This window comes from Bombina bombina, chromosome 2, assembly GCF_027579735.1.
Source record: "Bombina bombina isolate aBomBom1 chromosome 2, aBomBom1.pri, whole genome shotgun sequence".
Taxonomy (NCBI): Eukaryota; Metazoa; Chordata; class Amphibia; order Anura; family Bombinatoridae; genus Bombina; species Bombina bombina.
Genome location: NC_069500.1, coordinates 136,547,455 through 136,567,598, shown reverse-complemented (window position 1 = coordinate 136,567,598; position 20,144 = coordinate 136,547,455). Strand labels below are relative to the sequence as shown.

General features: G+C 41.7%; 1 protein-coding gene across 1 annotated transcript in view; it reads right to left on the bottom strand.

Moving 5' to 3' along the window:
* Positions 1 to 20,144, bottom strand: part of ITGA1 (integrin subunit alpha 1) — a 359,476-nt gene that overhangs the window by 147,545 nt on the left and 191,787 nt on the right. Inside the window, exon 14 of the mRNA XM_053701263.1 lies at positions 14,240 to 14,497. Coding sequence (XP_053557238.1) covers positions 14,240 to 14,497 — 258 coding nt within the window. The remainder of the gene's footprint in view (positions 1 to 14,239; positions 14,498 to 20,144) is intronic.

Genomic DNA, 20,144 nt, shown 5'->3' with positions numbered 1-20,144 from the left:
GTCATGTTGTCTGATTGAAACCATATGAACCTGGTCCTCGCAAGCTGGGGCCAGGCCTGGAGCGCATTGAATATCGCTCTCAGTTCCAGAATATTTATCGGTAGAAGAGATTCTTCCCGAGACCAAAGACCCTGAGCTTTCAGGGATCCCCAGACCGCGCCCCAGCCTATCAGACTGGCGTCGGTCGTGACAATGACCCACTCTGGTCTGTGGAACATCATCCCTTGAGACAGATTGTCCAGGGACAGCCACCAACGGAGTGAGTCTCTGGTCCTCTGATTTACTTGTATCTTCGGAGACAAGTCTGTATAGTCCCCATTCCACTGACTGAGCATGCACAGTTGTAATGGTCTTAGATGAATGCGCGCAAAAGGAACTATGTCCATCGCCGCCACCATCAACCCGATCACTTCCATGCACTGAGCTATGGAAGGAAGAGGAACGGAATGAAGTATCCGACAAGAGTCCAGAAGCTTTGTTTTTCTGGCCTCTGTTAGAAAGATCCTCATTTCTAAGGAGTCTATAATTGTTCCCAAGAAGGGAACCCTTGTTGACGGGGATAGAGAACTCTTTTCCACGTTCACTTTCCAGCCGTGAGGTCTGAGAAAGGCCAGGACAATGTCCGTGTGAGCCTTTGCTTGAGGAAGGGACGACGCTTGAATCAGAATGTCGTCCAGGTAAGGTACTACTGCAATGCCCCTTGGTCTTAGCACCGCTAGAAGGGACCCTAGTACCTTTGTGAAAATCCTTGGAGCCGTGGCTAATCCGAAAGGAAGCGCCACGAACTGGTAATGTTTGTCCAGGAATGCAAACCTTAGGAACCGATGATGTTCCTTGTGGATAGGAATATGTAGATACGCATCCTTTAAATCCACCGTGGTCATAAATTGACCTTCCTGGATGGAAGGAAGGATAGTTCGAATGGTTTCCATCTTGAACGATGGGACCTTGAGAAATTTGTTTAAGATCTTGAGATCTAGGATTGGTCTGAACGTTCCCTCTTTTTTGGGAACTATGAACAGATTGGAGTAGAACCCCATCCCTTGTTCTCTTAATGGAACAGGATGAATCACTCCCATTTTTAACAGGTCTTCTACACAATGTAAGAACGCCTGTCTTTTTATGTGGTCTGAAGACAACTGCGACTTGTGGAACCTCCCCCTTGGGGGAAGTCCCTTGAATTCCAGAAGATAACCCTGGGAGACTATTTCTAGCGCCCAAGGATCCAGAACATCTCTTGCCCAAGCCTGAGCGAAGAGAGAGAGTCTGCCCCCCACCAGATCCGGTCCCGGATCGGGGGCCAATATTTCATGCTGTCTTGGTAGCAGTGGCAGGTTTCTTGGCCTGCTTTCCCTTGTTCCAGCCTTGCATTGGTCTCCAAGCTGGCTTGGCCTGAGAAGTATTACCCTCTTGCTTAGAGGACGTAACACCTTGGGCTGGTCCGTTTTTACGAAAGGGACGAAAATTAGGTCTATTTTTTGCCTTGAAGGGCCGATCCTGAGGAAGGGCGTGGCCCTTACCCCCAGTGATATCAGAGATAATCTCTTTCAAGTCAGGACCAAACAGCGTTTTCCCCTTGAAAGGAATGTTTAGTAGCTTGTTCTTGGAAGACGCATCAGCCGACCAAGATTTCAACCAAAGCGCTCTGCGCGCCACAATAGCAAACCCAGAGTTCTTAGCCGCTAACTTAGCCAATTGCAAAGAGGCGTCTAGAGTGAAAGAATTAGCCAATTTGAGAGCATTGATTCTGTCCATAATCTCCTCATAAGGAGGAGAGTCACTATCGAGCACCTTAAGCAGTTCATCAAACCAGAAATATGCGGCTGTAGTGACAGGGACAATGCATGAAATGGGTTGTAGAAGGTAACCCTGCTGAACAAACATCTTTTTAAGCAAACCTTCTAATTTTTTATCCATAGGATCTTTGAAAGCACAACTATCCTCTATGGGAATAGTGGTGCGTTTGTTTAAAGTAGAAACCGCTCCCTCGACCTTGGGGACTGACTGCCATAAGTCCTTTCTGGGGTCGACCATAGGAAACAATTTTTTAAATATGGGGGGAGGGACGAAAGGAATACCGGGCCTTTCCCATTCTTTATTAACAATGTCCGCCACCCGCTTGGGTATAGGAAAAGCTTCTGGGAGCCCCGGCACCTCTAGGAACTTGTCCATTTTACATAGTTTCTCTGGGATGACTAAATTTTCACAATCATCCAGAGTGGATAATACCTCCTTAAGCAAAATGCGGAGATGTTCCAATTTAAATTTAAATGTAATCACATCAGATTCAGCCTGCTGAGAAATGTTCCCTAAATCAGTAATTTCTCCCTCAGACAAAACCTCCCTGGCCCCCTCAGATTGGGTTAGGGGCCCTTCAGAGATATTAATATCAGCGTCGTCATGCTCTTCAGTAACTAAAACAGAGCAGCCACGCTTACGCTGACAAGGGTTCATTTTGGCTAAAATGTTTTTGACAGAATTATCCATTACAGCCGTTAATTGTTGCATAGTAAGGAGTATTGGCGCGCTAGATGTACTAGGGGCCTCCTGAGTGGGCAAGACTCGTGTAGACGAAGGAGGGAATGATGCAGTACCATGCTTACTCCCCTCACTTGAGGAATCATCTTGGGCATCATTGTCATTATCACATAAATCACATTTATTTAAATGAATAGGAATTCTGGCTTCCCCACATTCAGAACACAGTCTATCTGGTAGTTCAGACATGTTAAACAGGCATAAACTTGATCAGAAAGTACAAAAAACGTTTTAAAATAAAACCGTTACTGTCACTTTAAATTTTAAACTGAACACACTTTATTACTGCAATTGCGAAAAAACATGAAGGAATTGTTCAAAATTCACCAAATTTTCACCACAGCGTCTTAAAGCCTTGAAAATATTGCACACCAATTTTGGAAGCTTTAACCCTTAAAATAACGGAACCGGAGCCGTTTTAAGCTTTAAACCCCTTTACAGTCCCTGGTATCTGCTTTGCTGAGACCCAACCAAACCCAAAGGGGAATACGATACCAAATGACGCCTTCAGAAGTCTTTTATAAGTATCAGAGCTCCTCTCACATGCGACTGCATGCCATGCCTCTCAAAAACAAGTGCGCAACACCGGCGCGAAAATGAGACTCTGCCTATGCTTTGGGAAAGCCCCTAAAGAATAAGGTGTCTAAAACAGTGCCTGCCGATATTATTAAATCAAAATACCCAGAATAAATGATTCCTCAAGGCTAAATAAGTGTTAATATCAATCGATTTAGCCCAAAAAAAGTCTACAGTTTAAATAAGCCCTTGTGAAGCCCTTATTTACAATCGTAATAAACATGGCTTACCGGATCCCATAGGGAAAATGACAGCTTCCAGCATTACATCGTCTTGTTAGAATGTGTCATACCTCAAGCAGCAAGAGACTGCAAACTGTTCCCCCAACTGAAGTTAATTGCTCTCAACAGTCCTGTGTGGAACAGCCATGGATTTTAGTTACGGTTGCTAAAATCATTTTCCTCATACAAACAGAATTCTTCATCTCTTTTCTGTTTCTGAGTAAATAGTACGTACCAGCACTATTTTAAAATAACAAACTCTTGATTGAATAATGAAAAACTACAGTTAAACACTAAAAAACTCTAAGCCATCTCCGTGGAGATGTTGCCTGTACAACGGCAAAGAGAATGACTGGGGTAGGCGGAGCCTAGGAGGGATCATGTGACCAGCTTTGCTGGGCTCTTTGCCATTTCCTGTTGGGGAAGAGAATATCCCACAAGTAAGGATGACGCCGTGGACCGGACACACCTATGTTGGAGAAAAGGGGGATAGAGAGAGCAAAAGATGGGGGATAGAGAGAGCAAAAGAGAGAGAGAGACAGCAAAAGAGAGAGGGGAGAGAGCAAAAAAAGGGGGGAGAGAGATGAAAAGAGGGGGTTAGAGAGAGCAAAAGAGAGGAGGAGAGAGACAGCAAAAGAGGGGGAAAAGATAGCAAAAGAAAGGGGAGAGAGAGAGAGAGCAAAAGAGGGGGGATAGAGAGTGCAAAAGAGGGAGAGAGAGACAGCAAAAGAGAGAGGGAGAGAGCAAAAGAAAGGGGAGAGAGAGAGAGAGGAAAAGAGGGGGGATAGAGAGAGCAAAAGAGGGGGGATAGAGAGAGCAAAAGAGAGGGGGGAGAGAAAGCAAAAGAGAGGGGGGATAGAGAGAACAAAAGAGAGGGGGGAGAGAGAACAAAAGAGGGGGGATAGAGAGAGCAAAAGAGGGGGGATAGAGAGAGCAAAAGAGGGAGGTTAGAGAGAGCAAAAGAGAGGGGGAGAGAGACAGCAAAAGAGAGGGGGAAGAGAGCAAAAGAAAGGGGAGAGAGAGGGCAAAAGAAGGGGGAGAGAAAGAGCAAAAGAAAGGAGAGAGAGAGGGAAAAAAGGTGGGAGAGAGAGAGCAAAAGAGGGGGGAGAGAGAGCAAAAGAGAGGGGAATAGAGAGAACAAAAGAGAGGGGGAGAGAGAGCAAAAGAGAGGGGGGAGAGAGAGAGTAAAAGAGAGAGGGGGAGAAAGAGAGCAAAAGAGGGGGATAGAGAGAGCAAAAGATGGGGGATAGAGAGAGCAAAAGAGAGGTAGAGAGACAGCGAAAGAGAGAGGGGAGAGAGCAAAAAAGGGGGGAGAGAGATGAAAAGAGGGGGTTAGAGAGAGCAAAAGAGAGGAGGAGAGAGACAGCAAAAGAGGGGTAAAAGATAGCAAAAGAAAGGGGAGAGAGAGCAAAAGAGGGGGGTAGAGAGAGCAAAAGAGGGGGAGAGAGACAGCAAAAGAGAGGGGGGAGAGAGCAAAAGAAAGGGGAGAGAGAGAGAGCAAAAGAGGGGGGATAGAGAGAGCAAAAGAGGGGGGATAGAGAGAGCAAAAGAGAGGGGGAGAGAGAGCAAAAGAGGTGGGGATAGAGAGAACAAAAGAGAGGGGGGAGAGAGAGAACAAAAGAGGGAGGATAGAGAGAACAAAAGAGAGGGGTGAGACAGAGTAAAAGATGGGTGATAGAGAGAACAAAAGAGAGGGGGAGAGAGAGCAAAAGAGAGGGGGGAGAGAGAGAGTAAAAGAGAGAGGGGGAGAAAGAGAGCAAAAGAGGGGGATAGAGAGAGCAAAAGATGGGGGATAGAGAGCAAAAGAGAGGGAGAGAGACAGCGAAAGAGAGAGGGGAGAGAGCAAAAAAGGGGGAGAGAGATGAAAAGAGGGAGATAGAGAGAGCAAAAGAGAGGGAGAGAGGGAAAAGAAGGGGGAGAGAGAGAGCAAAAGAGGGGGGAGAGAGAGAGCAAAAGAGAGGGGTGAGAGAGAGCAAAAGATGGGGGATAGACAGAACAAAAGAGAGGGGGGAGAGAGAGCAAAAGAGAGGGGGGAGAGAGAGAGTAAAAGAGAGAGGGGGAGAAAGAGAGCAAAATAGGGGGATAGAGAGAGCAAAAGATGGGGGATAGAGAGAGCAAAAGAGAGGGAGAGAGACAGCGAAAGAGAGAGGGGAGAGAGCAAAAAAAGAGGGGAGAAAGATGAAAAGAGGGGGTTAGAGAGAGCAAAAGAGAGGAGAAGAGAGACAGCAAAAGAGGGAAAAAGATAGAAAAAGAAAGGGGAGAGAGAGAGCAAAAGAGGGGGGATAGAGAGAGCAAAAGAGGGGAGAGAGACAGCAAAAGAGAGGGGGGAGAGAGCAACAGAAAGGGTAGAGAGAAAGAGAGCAAAAGAGAGGGGATAGAGAGAGCTAAAGAGGGGGGATAGAGAGAGCAAAAGAGAGGGGGAGAGAGAGAACAAAAGAGAGGGGGGAGAGAGAGAGAACAAAAGTGGGGGGATAGAGAGAGAAAAAGAGGGGGGATAGAGAGAGCAAAAGAGAGGGAGAGAGACAGCAAAAGAGAGGGGGAGAGAGACAGCAAACTAGAGGGTGAGAGAGTGTAAAAGAGAAGGGGAGAGAGAGCGAAAAAGAGAGGGAGGAAAAGAGAGGGGGAGAGAGAGATCAAAAGAGAGGGGAGAGAGAGCAAAAGAGAGGTGGGAGAGAGAGCAAATTGGAGAGGGGGGAGAGAGGTGGGGGTAGAGAGCACAAAGAGGGGGGAGAGAGAGTAAAAGAGAGGAGGGAGAGAGAGCAAAATAGAGTGGGAAGAAAGATAGCAAAAGAGGGGGGATTGAGAGAGCAAAAGAGAGGGAGAGACAGCAAAAGAGAGGGGGGAGAGAGCAAAAAAAAGGGGGGAGAGAGCAAAAGAGAGGGTGAGAGAGAGAGCAAAATAGAGAGGGGGAGAGAAAGAGCAGAAGAGAGATGGGGTAGAGAGAACAAAAGAGAGGGGGGGGGAGAGAGAGCAAAAGAGAGGGGGGGAGAGAGAGTAAAAGAGAGAGGGGGGAGAAAGAGAGCAAAAGAGGGGGTTAGAGAGAGCAAAAGATGGGGGATAGAGAGCAAAAGAGAGGGAGACAGACAGCGAAAGAGAGAGGGGAGAGAGCAAAAAAAGAGGGGGGAGAGAGAGAGAACAAAAGTGGGGGGATAGAGAGAGAAAAAGAGGGGGGATAGATAGAGCAAAAGAGAGGGAGAGAGACAGCAAAAGAGAGGGGGAGAGAGACAGCAAACTAGAGGTTGAGAGAGCGTAAAAGAGAAGGGGAGAGAGAGCGAAAAAGAAAGAGAGGAAAAGAGAGGGGGAGAGAGAGATCAAAAGAGAGGGGAGAGAGAGCAAATTGGAGAGGGGGGAGAGAGGTGGGGGTGGAGAGCACAAAGAGGGGGGAGAGAGAGCAAAAGAGAGGAGGGAGAGAGAGCAAAATAGAGGGGGGAGAAAGATAGCAAAAGAGGGGGGATTGAGAGAGCAAAAGAGAGGGAGAGACAGCAAAAGAGAGGGGGGAGAGAGCAAAAAAAAGGGGGGAAGAGAGAGAGTAAAAGAGGGGTGTTAGAGAGAGCAAAGAGAGGGGGAGAGAGCAAAAGAGAGGGTGAGAGAGAGAGCAAAATAGAGAGGGGGAGAGAAAGAGCAGAAGAGAGATGGGGTAGAGAGAACAAAAGAGAGGGGGGGGGGGAGAGAGCAAAAGAGAGGGGGGAGAGAGAGAGTAAAAGAGAGGGGGTGAGAGAGAGCAAAAGAGGGGGGAGAGAGAGAGCAAAAGAGAGGGATAGAGACAGCAAAAGAGAGGGGGAGAGACAGCAAAAGAGAGGGGGAGAGAGCAAAAAAGGGGGGGAGAGGGTAAAAGAGGGGGTTTAAGAGAGCAAAAGAGAGGGGGGAAAGAGCAAAAGAGAGGAGGAGAGAGCAAAAGAGGGGGGATAGAGAGAGCAAAAGAGGGGGAAAAGACAGCAAAACAGAGAGGGGAGAGAGCAAAAGAAAGGGGGAGAGCAAAAGAAAGGGGGAGAGAGAGAGCAAAAGAGAGGGAGAGAGACAGCAAAAGAGAAGGGGGAGAGCGCAAAAGAGAGGGTGAGAGAGAGAGCAAAAGAGAGGGGGGAGAGCGCAAAAGAGAGGGTGAGAGAGTGCGCAAAAGAGAGGGAGGAAAAGAGAGGGGGAGAGAGAGAGCAAAAGAGAGGGGGAGAGAGAGGTCAAAAGAGAAGGGAGAGAGTGCAAAAGAGAGGGGGAGAGAGAGCAAAAGAGAGAGAGGGAGGAGAAAGAGAGCAGAAGAGAGAGGGGATAGAGAGAGAAAAAGAGAGGGGATAGAGAGAGCAAAAGAGGGGGGATAGAGAGAGAGCAAGGGGTGGAACCGCTATACTGCAAAAATGGCCTGTGTACACAGGCTTTAGGACTAGTCCGTATTATATTCTAGAGAATGGTTATTCTGATTCCCTCTTGGGACTGTACTACTATTTCTGACTACAAACGCTTCTTCTAGATCCAAGGGTCATAGATTCATTTCCTGGCAGGGTTAATACAGCCCTTTAGCCTTCTGAGGTCAATTTATTGTGTACTATTTATTTGGGTTATAATATCTACTGTTTTTATCAGCTGATAATTGACCTGCTGATAATTTGGTTAACTCTGAGTGTAAGCACTGAAGAAGTGTTTCTTTGTATCCTTCTGGGAGAAAAACGCTATATAATTACTAGTTATTAGACTGCATGAAGGTGCGGTTCTCAAACCAGTCCTTCTGGTGGGGGGCAGATTAAATTGTTTTTGGATGAACTCCAAATTCTATATTATTCTTAGGGTTTGAAAAGATTTTTAGAATGAGACCTTCTATGGGAAGAATCTTTCTTTCTTAGTACACTGAATTTTTTTTAGGAGTGATTTTGCCAGTTCTTTTCGCAGGAACAGGATTTGGGTTTCTATTTAATACTATTCTTTGTCCCTAAGAAGGAAGGTTTATTCAGTTCATTCTTGGACCTGAAGGCTTTAATATTGTTTTGTTAGAGTCTCAACTTTTAAGTTGACGATTATAAGGACTATTATGCCTTTTTGTTAAGGCCATTTCATGTCCACTCCGTTTTTCAGGATGTTTATCCTCATATTTTATTTCATTCAGACCACTTGTGGATTTTGAAATTTTCTTTTTAAGCTTTACCAATTTGTCGCTTTTCCATTTTGGTTTAGTGACAGCTTTATGAATCTTTTCAAAGGTTCTTGGTGTCCTTCTTCTGTCTTCAAACAGTAGGGTATTGTGGTGCTTCCCTATTTGGATGGTATCTTGGTATTAGCTTAAACTTTTATTTTATTAAACCCGGAAAGATAACTGCTAAATAAATGCTAAATGCACTGTGGCTGAGCTCTGTAGCAACTTGAGGGTTGCAGGTTCGATTTCCGGCGAGGTCCATTCAGCCTATCATCCTTCCGAGGTCGATTTAATGACCAGCGTCTTCAGTCCCTTATGGGTGATTAGACGTGCTTTACAAGTACCCAATACATACATATGAAAGAGCAGTATTCTAATATATGGACTTTTCTTTTGTGGAATCCCTCATGAATCAACTAAGATTTGTTTCTTCAAGAGATGGTTAGAGGATTTAATTTACCTAAGAGTTTCGTGATTCCTCAGTCAAGGGTCACTTCTTTTTGGGTTTCTAGATGGATTCTTCTTTACAGAAAGAGTGATTGATTTATGGAATAAACTTCCTCAAGAGGTAGTAGCAACAAACACTGTGGGGGACTTTAAAAATGCATGGGACAAGCATAGGGCTATCCTACGAACTAGATAAGTTTATACTGTTAGGTAAGGTCAGGCAGACTTGCTGGGCCTATGGCTCTTATCTGCCGTCAATATCTATGTTTCTGTGTTCATGTCTTTGTCTTTATCTGACAAAAGTCAATTGTAAGTGATATTAGCCTGTCTAACTTACAGTCTAGAACATTTCTTTCAGTGGCTATGTGCATAGAAGTTTTAGGTCTCATAACTGCAGCATTGGGCGTGGTTCCCTTTGCTCATTTTTCATCTGAGATCTCTTTTGCTTTGCATACTGAATCAATGAGATTGTTTTTAGATATCACAGATGATATTTTGAAATCCTAACACTTTTCTCTCTCTGTTTTGGTGATTAGTCTATTATCATTTAATTCAGGGGGCCTCCTTTTGTTCGTCCTTCCTGGACTGTATTCTTAATGGATGCCAGTTTTACAAGTTGGGGAGCTGTCTGAGGGTCTTTTGACAGCACAAGGGGTTTGGAAACTTCAAGAGGCAAGGTTTCCAATCGATATTTTAGAACTCTGTGCTATTTTCAGAGCTCTTTCAGGCTTGGCCTCTTTTAGGAGAGAACTTTTTCATTTTTTGCTTTAAGACAGACAATATCACAACTGTGGCATATGTCAATCAACAATAGGGACTTGTAGTTCCTTAGCAATTAAGAAATATCTTGAATACGTTCTTAGATGGAATTCATCTCCTGTCTATTTTCTTCGATTTTAGACATTTGGGAGGTGGATTTTCTCAGCCGTCAGTCTTTACATCCGGGAGAGTGGTGTCTCTATACAGATGTGTTTTCTCAATTTCCCAGGTACCTTTTCAGGTTAAGGGATCCTCAGGTGGAGATGGTAGATGCATTAGCAGTGTCTTGGTTTTGCAACCTGACTACATCCTTCCGCCTCTGTTTTTTTCTTCCAAAGGGGATTTCCAAGATCATATTGGAACAGTGTCATGTGTTTCTGATAGTATCAGCATGGTCTCACAGGTTTGGTATGTGGATCTTGTTCAGATGTCCAAGTTGCCCCTTGGCCGCTTTCTCTTTGACCAGCCCTTTTGTTCTAGGGGCTATTTTTCCATCAGGATCTCAAATTACTAATTTGGGAGTATGGAAATTGATTAGTGTTTAGTCATAGAGGTTTCTCTGACTTAGTTTATATTGCTATGTTGCAGGCTTATAAGTCTGTTTCAAGGAATATGTATTATCAGGTTTCGAAAACCTATATTGTATAGTGTTCTTCTCATAAATTCTCTGGGCATTCTTTTAGAATTCCGATGATTTTTCAGTTTTTCAGGATGGTTTGGATAAGTTTGTCTGCAATTTTTTTGTAGGGACAAATCTCTGTTCTTTCTGTTTTATTTTCTAGAAAGATTGTTTAAACTTCCTGATAGTCACTGTTTTGTTTAGGCTTTGGTTGGTATCAAGCCTGTTCATTTATTAATTTCTCCTTTTTGGAGTTTTATTTGGTTTGAAGATTATCCACTTTCATGGAAAGTGTTGTTTCTTTTGACTATCTTTTCTGCTACAAGAGTTTCTGATTTATCAGCTTTCTCTTGTGTGTCTCCTTATCTGATTTTTTCATCTACATAAGTTGTTTTGTGGACTTCTTTTTTTCCTAAGGTTGTGAATTTGAACAACATTAATAGAGAAATTGTTGTTCCTTCTTTGTGTCCTAATCCTAAAGAATTCTTTGAGAGTTCTTTACATCCTTTGGATATGGTAAGAGCTTTATAATGCTATATCGAGGTTACTAGGATTTCAGAAGACTTCTAGTCTATCTGCTGTTTCTCTGGTTCCAGAAAAGGTTAGGAAGCCTCTGCCATTTTTTGGCATCCTGATTATAGCTTTTGTTTTTCAAGGCTTATTTTGAGGCAGGGCAGGCTCCGCCTCAGAGTTTTACAGTTCATTCTACTAAGTTCAGTCACCCTTTTCGTGGGCTTTTTCAGAATGAAGCTTAGGTTGATCAAATTTGCAAATCAGTTATTTGGTCTTCTTTGCTTTCTTTTATTGTTTTTACCATTTTGATGTATTTGCTTCTGAAGCAGTCTTTGGTAGAAAAAGTTCTTCAGGCAGCTTTTTCAGTTTGATTCTACTGCTTTTGATTTAAGTGTTTTCAAGGAAAACATATGTATTGTGTGGATTTAATTTCTCAGTGTAAATAGCTGTTGTTATTTTATCCTTCCCTCTCTAGTGACTTTTCTGTGGACTTTCACATCTTGGGTATTTCTATCCCATACATCACTAGCTCATTGACTCTTACCAATTACATGAAAGAAAACATAATTTATGTAAGAACTTACCTGATACATTTATTTCTTTCATATTGGCAAGAGTCCATGACGCCCACCCTTTTTATGGTGGTTATGTTTTTTGTATAAAAGCACAATTATTTTTCCAGTTCCCCTTGTATGCTTTTATATTCCTTATTTTATTGCCCCACTACTTGGCTATTCATTAAACTGAATTGTGGATGTGGTAAGGCTGTATTTATAGGCATTTTTAGGTTTGGGAAACTTTACCCCTCCTAGTAGGATTATATATCCCATACGTCACTAGCTCATGGACTCTTGCCAATATGAAATAAATGAATTTATCAGATAAGTTCTTACATAAATTATGTTTTTTTTAAATTAGGCAAATGAGTATTTTGACCACATCATCCTCTTTATGCATGTTGTCTTACTCCAAGCTGTATAGGCTCGAAAGCCTACTACCCATTAAGCATATTAGGTGATGTGCATCTCTGTAATGAGAAGGGGTGTGGTCTACTGACATCAACACCCTATATCAGGTGTGCATAATTATTAGGCAACTTCCTTTCCTTTGGTAAAATGGGTCAAAAGAAGGACTTGACAGGCTCAGAAAAGTCAAAAATAGTGAGATATCTTGCAGAGGGATGCAGCACTCTTAAAATTGCAAAGCTTCTGAAGCGTGATCATCGAACAATCAAGCGTTTCATTCAAAATAGTCAACAGGGTCACAAGAAGCGTGTGTAAAAACCAAGGCGCAAAATAACTGCCCATGAACTGAGAAAAGTCAAGCGTGCAGCTGCCAAGATGCCACTTGCCACCAGTTTGGCCATATTTCAGAGCTGCAACATCACTGGAGTGCCCAAAAGCACAAGGTGTGCAATACTCAGAGACATGGCCAAGGTAAGAAAGGCTGAAAGACGACTACCACTGAACAAGACACACAAGCTGAAACGTCAAGACTGGGCCAAGAAATATCTCAAGACTGATTTTTCTAAGGTTTTATGGACTGATGAAATGAGAGTGAGTCTTGATGGGCCAGATGGATGGGCCCGTGGCTGGATTGGTAAAGGGCAGAGAGCTCCAGTCCGACTCAGACGCCAGCAAGGTGGAGGTGGAGTACTGGTTTGGGCTGGTATCATCAAAGATGAGCTTGTGGGGCCTTTTCGGGTTGAGGATGGAGTCAAGCTCAACTCCCAGTCCTACTGCCAGTTTCTGGAAGACACCTTTTTCAAGCAGTGGTACAGGAAGAAGTCTGCATCCTTCAAGAAAAACATGATTTTCATGCAGGACAATGCTCCATCACACGCGTCCAAGTACTCCACAGCGTGGCTGGCAAGAAAGGGTATAAAAGAAGAAAATCTAATGACATGGCCTCCTTGTTCACCTGATCTGAACCCCATTGAGAACCTGTGGTCCATCATCAAATGTGAGATTTACAAGGAGGGAAAACAGTACACCTCTCTGAACAGTGTCTGGGAGGCTGTGGTTGCTGCTGCACACAATGTTGATGGTGAACAGATCAAAACACTGACAGAATCCATGGATGGCAGGCTTTTGAGTGTCCTTGCAAAGAAAGGTGGCTATATTGGTCACTGATTTGTTTTTGTTTTGTTTTTGAATGTCAGAAATGTATATTTGTGAATGTTGAGATGTTATATTGGTTTCACTGGTAAAAATAAATAATTGAAATGGGTATATATTTGTTTTTTGTTAAGTTGCCTAATAATTATGCACAGTAATAGTCACCTGCACACACAGATATCCCCCTAAAATAGCTATAACTAAAAACAAACTAAAAACTACTTCCAAAACTATTCAGCTTTGATATTAATGAGTTTTTGGGGTTCATTGAGAACATGATTGTTGTTCAATAATAAAATTAATCCTCAAAAATACAACTTGCCTAATAATTCTGCACTCCCTGTATATATATGTGTATATATATATATATATATATATATATATATATATTCATATTTTTATGGGAACCAAGTCCTGGGCAGTATGTATAGATTTTTTTTTTTTAATTCTCAGTGCTCCACAGCTGCTGCATTTCTCTGGGGAACCGGTCCTGAACAGTACTTATGTTTACTTGTTTTCTTTTCTCAGGTCCCAGAAATTGCAGTTTGCTGGGAAGCCAGTCCTGGGCAGTAATTATGTATTTATTTATTTTTAAAGCTCCCAGGTCCCCAGTAGAAGTCTACTGGGAACCTGGTCCTGGACAGTAAGCTTCTTTAGTTCTTTAAAGGGACAGTCTAATCCAGACTTTTTATTATTTAAAAGATAGATAATCCCTTTATTATCCATTCCCCAGTTTAGCATAATTAACACGATTATATTAATATACGTTTTACCTCTGTGATTACCTTGTAGCTAAGCCTCTGCAGACTGCCCACTTATTTCAGTTCTTTTGACAGACTTCAATTTTAGCCAAACAGTGCTGACTCATAATTAACTCCACGGGAGTGAGGAAAGTGTTATTTATATGGCATACATGAACAAGCACCATCTAGCTGTGAAAAACTGTTGAAATGCACTGAGATAATAGGCGGCCTTAATGCCTACCCAGGTTTTGCTTTCAACAAAGAATACCAAGAGAACAAAGCACATTTGTCCCTTTAACAATAATATAAGCTTATCACATAAGGAGGGCCATTAGTGTATGCTGAGTATATCCAATTATAGAATATTATTGAAATTTTAGTATAAAATGAGAAGCAGTATAATAATAAGAAGCAGTCTGTTTACTTCAAATAATAAGCCACACAAACCTCTTGATTTCATATGGATGATGTGGAAACAATGCGCTAAGTATAAAAAATGAAACTATTATTTAAGTGTTTTGTCTGCACCAAAGTCAAATAACTATCAAATGAGAATAAAAATATAACAAATATAAAAATAGAAGACATACCTGAGCATAGTTTTGCTTGATAGTTTTTCCATTGCCATGATAAATATACACAGCACCTCGATGATCCCCTTCCAGTGGGGCCCCTATAGCTACGTCATTAAATCCATCAAGATTCAAATCCTTTACAAAGGCTATTGCTGTTCCAAAACGTGCTCCACAAGGTTCATTAGAATTGTCATTATTGCAGTTGGCATCCTTGTGCTGAGAGCAGCATGTTTGGTTTATGGGTTCCAAACTCATCTCGTACTTAAAGCCATTCTGTAGAGTAGAAAGCATATTTTTGGAATTTGTCCTACCATACTTAAAAAATATACCACTCTAAATCTGGTCCTTATTGATATATACTTTGTCAGTGTCCTGGACATCTCGTTAACTAATAATTTAAAGGGACAAGAAACCCCCAACATTTTTTTCAGGATTTGGATAGACCATACAATTTTAATCTACTTTCCAATTTACTTCTATTATCAAATTTGCTTCATCATCTTGTTATTCTTTGCTGAAGGAACAGCATTGCATTACTGGCAGCTAGCTGAACCCCTCAATTTAGCCAATCACAAGAGACAAATGTGTGCAGGCACCAATCAGCAGCTAGCTGCCACTATTGTAGGATATGTTAGTTTTCTTTTTCAACAAGGGATACCAAGAGAATGAATGTAAAAGTGTCTTAAAACTACATTCTCTATCTAAATCATGCAAATTTAATTTTGACTTTCCTATTCCTTTAAGTACATTTGTTGATTGCTTTACTTATTTATTTATTGCACTTTTGTTGTCAAACATCAGACATGTGTTCACCAAGCTCCACATTACCTTTCATGGCACCAATCTCTGCACTGGCTAATCACTATTTTATATTCCAGTTATGCTGTTACCTAGCAACATGATGAACTGTCCCCCAACAAAAAGTGAGACTAAAGAGTGAAAAATATATGAGCATTAGGTTTGCCTGCTATACTACAAAAGATAATCTGTTGGTGAGTGTGCACTATGGTCTGTCCCTGATCAAAGCTTTATCTATATTACTTCTTTAGTTGCCAGTAACACATGTAACACTAGAGATTAAGCACCATTGACTTCCCTGCTTCTTTCTGCTCCATATTTGTAATGCATTGAGGCATAGGTGGCCTTTTACATTTAACATTCAAGGATTTAAAAAAAAAAAAAACTGGATATTTAAGTGTCCAGTATTTTTGTGAAGATTTAGCTGGACAGCTTGCTAAAATATTCCACTGTTCAGTTGAATACTAGACACCTGGCATCCTTAATGAGCATCCAGCTCACTGTAACTTCATGAATTGATTAATTCAATGTTTAGTTTGACAGAGTGGGGCCGATTTATCAAAGTCCAGCAGACATGATCCGCTGTCCGCCACACATCGATAAATGCCAACAGCACAGTGAAATGCTTGTGCAATGCCGCCCCCTGCAGATTCGCAGCCAAATCGGCCTCTAACAGGGGGTGTCAATCATCACGATCGTATCCGATCAGGCTGATTGCTGTCCGCCCCCTCAGAGGTAGCGGACAAGTTAAGGAGCAGCGCCCCAGTGTGTCTAAGTGATTTCTGTATTTTTGTTTACTGCCTTATAGGTTGAATTTCCATTTGTTGTTTATATCGGTAATGGGCCTGAACCATAGCAAGTTTGGAAATAATCTCTAATCAAGTTTGCTATAGCTTCTACTTGAAGTTTAGGTTATATTTTCAAAATGAATTGAGTGAAGTAACATGGATGTAATAAATAAAAAATCGAAGTCAGCAAACCAAATTTTCAGCACATAGAAGATAACCGGGCCAATTTATCATCGATCTGTCCGACATGATCCACTCAGCGGATAATGTCTGACAGACATCGGTAAATGCTGACAGCATACGCTGTCGGTATTTATCATTGCACAAGCAGCTCTTGTGAACTGCTTGTGCAATGCCGCCCCCTGCAGATTTGCGGCCGCTAGCAGGGGGTGTCAATCAGGCCGATCGTATTCGATCAGGTTGATTGCTGTCCACCACTCAGAGCAGGCAGACCAGTTAAGGAGCAGCGGTCTTAAGACCGCTGCTTCTTAACTGCTGTTTCCAGTGAGCCTGAAGGCTCGCTCTGAAACAAGGGCATCAGGGGGTGTTCAGCCCTTTATTATTCGGCCCTAATGTATCCAGTGGCTGGATATGACAGATCATTTTAGTTAATGTCTGTGTGTGGTATTTTTATATATTCAGAATGGATAACATTGACATTGGATGCACATCTTGTAAATATATGCTACCAATGTCAATTTAAAACATGATTTTATCATTAATTGTAAAGATGATGACTCTCTTATATGTATCAATGCAGGTTTTTTTACATGAAGGGATATTAAAGGACAATTATATACAAAAGAATTGTAAAATCATCAAGTGTGTAACAAAAAGACAATGCAATAGCGCTGTAGATTTTTTTCTGACAAATTTTTAAAATATATTTCCCCTGTATCATGTGACAGTCATCAACCAGTCACTGACTTGTATTCATATACACTGATCTTTTGCACATGCTCAGTAGTAGCTGATGCCTCTGAAAGTGTGCATATAAAATACTGTGAACAATTTGATAACTAAAGCGAATTGGAGAGTCTCTTATTATTGCTTGCTCTATCTTACTCATCAATGTTTTTGACTTTAGTATCCTTTTAAGTCTCTTACGTTTGAGTGTAAAATTGTATTTGTTTCATTCTTCTTAGATCAGAAGATGGCAAAGATGCATTAAAAAATCTAGGTAATAGAATTTGCCTTTAGGCCTCTTTAGGAAGCATGGGACAAGCACAATGTTTCACACAAAAGTAAAAGGTGTTTAATGTCCCTTTAACTAATAATATTAATTTCTGGCATGCACACAATTAGCACTTTCATTTAGCTTTGTGTTACTTTATAATCAACATTTTAGATTAAAAATGGTGAGCTAATGATGTCTAAATATGTGTATATATATATATATATATATATATACTGTATATATATATATACTGTATATATGCATATATGTGTGTGCATTTATGAGTAAATATGTATGTGCACATATATGTATACACTTCTGAGCCCTTCCCAGTCAAATACATTGTACAATGCAATTTCATTTGTATTTATTTTTAATATGTTTTCAATAGAAATACTTCATATTTCTATATTATTCACATATAAAGAAATGTTCTTATATACACTGTATCAGTTTGTACAGTATTTCTTTCTCTCTATATACACACATACTGTATATACACACATATATATATACACACACATACACATACATACACATACATACACATACACATACATACACATAATATATATATATATATACACACACATACACATACATACACATACATACACATACACATACATACACATAATATACATATATACACATACATACACATATATACACACATATACACACATATACACACACATATATATACATATATATATACATATATATACATATATATATACACACATATACACACACATACACATCCATATATATGTGTGTGTATGTATTCATATAGATATAACATAATTTATGCTTACCTGATAAATTTATTTCTCTTGTGGTGTATCCAGTCCACGGATCATCCATTACTTGTGGGATATTCTCATTCCCCACAGGAAGTTGCAAGAGGACACCCACAGCAGAGCTGTCTATATAGCTCCTCCCCTCACTGCCATATCCAGTCATTCGACCGAAAACAAACAGAGAAAGGAGAAACCATAGGGTGCAGTGGTGACTGTAGTTTAAAATTAAAAAATACCTGCCTTAAAATGACAGGGCGGGCCGTGGACTGGATACACCACAAGAGAAATACATTTATCAGGTAAGCATAAATTATGTTTTCTCTTGTAAGGTGTATCCAGTCCACGGATCATCCATTACTTGTGGGATACCAATACCAAAGCTAAAGTACACGAATGAAGGGAGGGACAAGGCAGGTACTTAAACGGAAGGTACCACTGCCTGTAAAACCTTTCTCCCAAAAATAGCCTCCGAAGAAGCAAAAGTATCAAATTTGTAGAATTTTGAAAAAGTATGAAGCGAAGACCAAGTCACCGCCTTGCAAATCTGTTCAACAGAAGCCTCATTTTTAAAGGCCCATGCGGAAGCCACAGCTCTAGTAGAATGAGCTGTAATCCTTTCTGGAGGCTGCTGGCCAGCAGTCTCATAGGCTAAGCGGATTATGCTTTTTAGCCAAAAAGAAAGAGAGGTTGCCGAAGCCTTTTGACCTCTCCTCTGTCCAGAGTAGACAACAAACAAAGCAGATGTTTGACGAAAATCTTTAGTAGCTTGTAAGTAAAACTTTAAAGCACGAACCACGTCCAGATTGTGTAATAGACGTTCCTTCTTTGAAGAAGGATTTGGACACAAAGACGGAACAACAATCTCTTGATTGATATTCTTATTAGATACCACCTTAGGTAAAAACCCAGGTTTGGTACGCAGAACTACCTTATCTGCATGGAAGATCAGATAAGGAGAATCACATTGTAAGGCAGATAACTCGGAAACTCTACGAGCCGAGGAAATAGCTACCAAAAAAAGAACTTTCAAAGATAAAAGTTTGATATCTATGGAATGAAGAGGTTCAAACGGAACCCCCTGAAGAACTTTAAGAACCAAATTTAAACTCCATGGTGGAGCAACAGGTTTAAACACAGGCTTGATTCTAACTAAAGCCTGACAAAATGCCTGAACGTCTGGGACATCCGTCAGACGCTTGTGCAAAAGAATAGATAGCGCAGAAATCTGTACCTTTAAGGAACTAGCTGAAAATCCTTTCTCCAATCCTTCTTGGAGAAAAGATAATATCCTAGGAATCCTGACCTTACTCCATGAGTAGCCCTTGGATTCACACCAATAAAGATATTTCCGCCATATCTTATGATAGATTTTCCTGGTGACAGGCTTTCGTGTCTGAATTAAGGTATCAATGACTGACTCGGAGAAACCACGCTTTGATAAAATCAAGCGTTCAATCTCCAGGCAGTCAGCCTCAGAGAAATTAGATTTGGATGGTTGAAAGGACCTTGAAGTAGAAGGTCCTGTCTCAGCGGCAGAGTCCATGGTGGAAAGGATGACATGCCCACCAGATCTGCATACCAAGTCCTGCGTGGCCACGCAGGTGCTATCAAGATCACAGATGCTCTCTCCTGCTTGATTTTGGCAATCAGACGAGGAAGCAGAGGAAACAGTGGAAACACATAAGCCAGGTTGAAGGACCAAGGCGCTGCTAGAGCATCTATCAGCGTTGCCTTGGGTTCCCTGGACCTGGATCCGTAACAAGGAAGCTTGGCGTTCTGGCGAGACGCCATGAGATCCAGTTCTGGTTTGCCCCAACGATGAACCAATTGTGCAAACACCTCCGGATGGAGTTCCCACTCCCCCGGATGAAAAGTCTGTTGACTTAGAAAATCCGCTTCCCAGTTCTCTACACCTTGGAAAGGTGGCAAGAGTGAATCTCTGCCCAGCAAATTATCTTTGAGACTTCTAACATCGCTAGGGAACTCCTTGTTCCCCCTTGATGGTTGATGTAAGCCACAGTCGTGATGTTGTCCGACTGAAATCTGATGAACCTCATTGTCGCTAGATGAGGCCAAGCCAGAAGAGCATTGAATATCACTCTTAGTTCCAGAATGTTTATTGGAAGGAGTGACTCCTCCTGAGTCCACAATCCATGAGCCTTCAGGGAGTTCCAGACTGCACCCCAACCTAGAAGGCTGGCATCTGTCGTAAAATATGTCCAATCTGGCCTGCGAAAGGTCATACCTTTGGACAGATGGACCCGAGATAGCCACCAGAGAAGAGAATCCCTGGTCTCTTGATCCAGATTTAGTAGAGGGGACAAATCTGTGTAATCCCCATTCCACTGACTGAG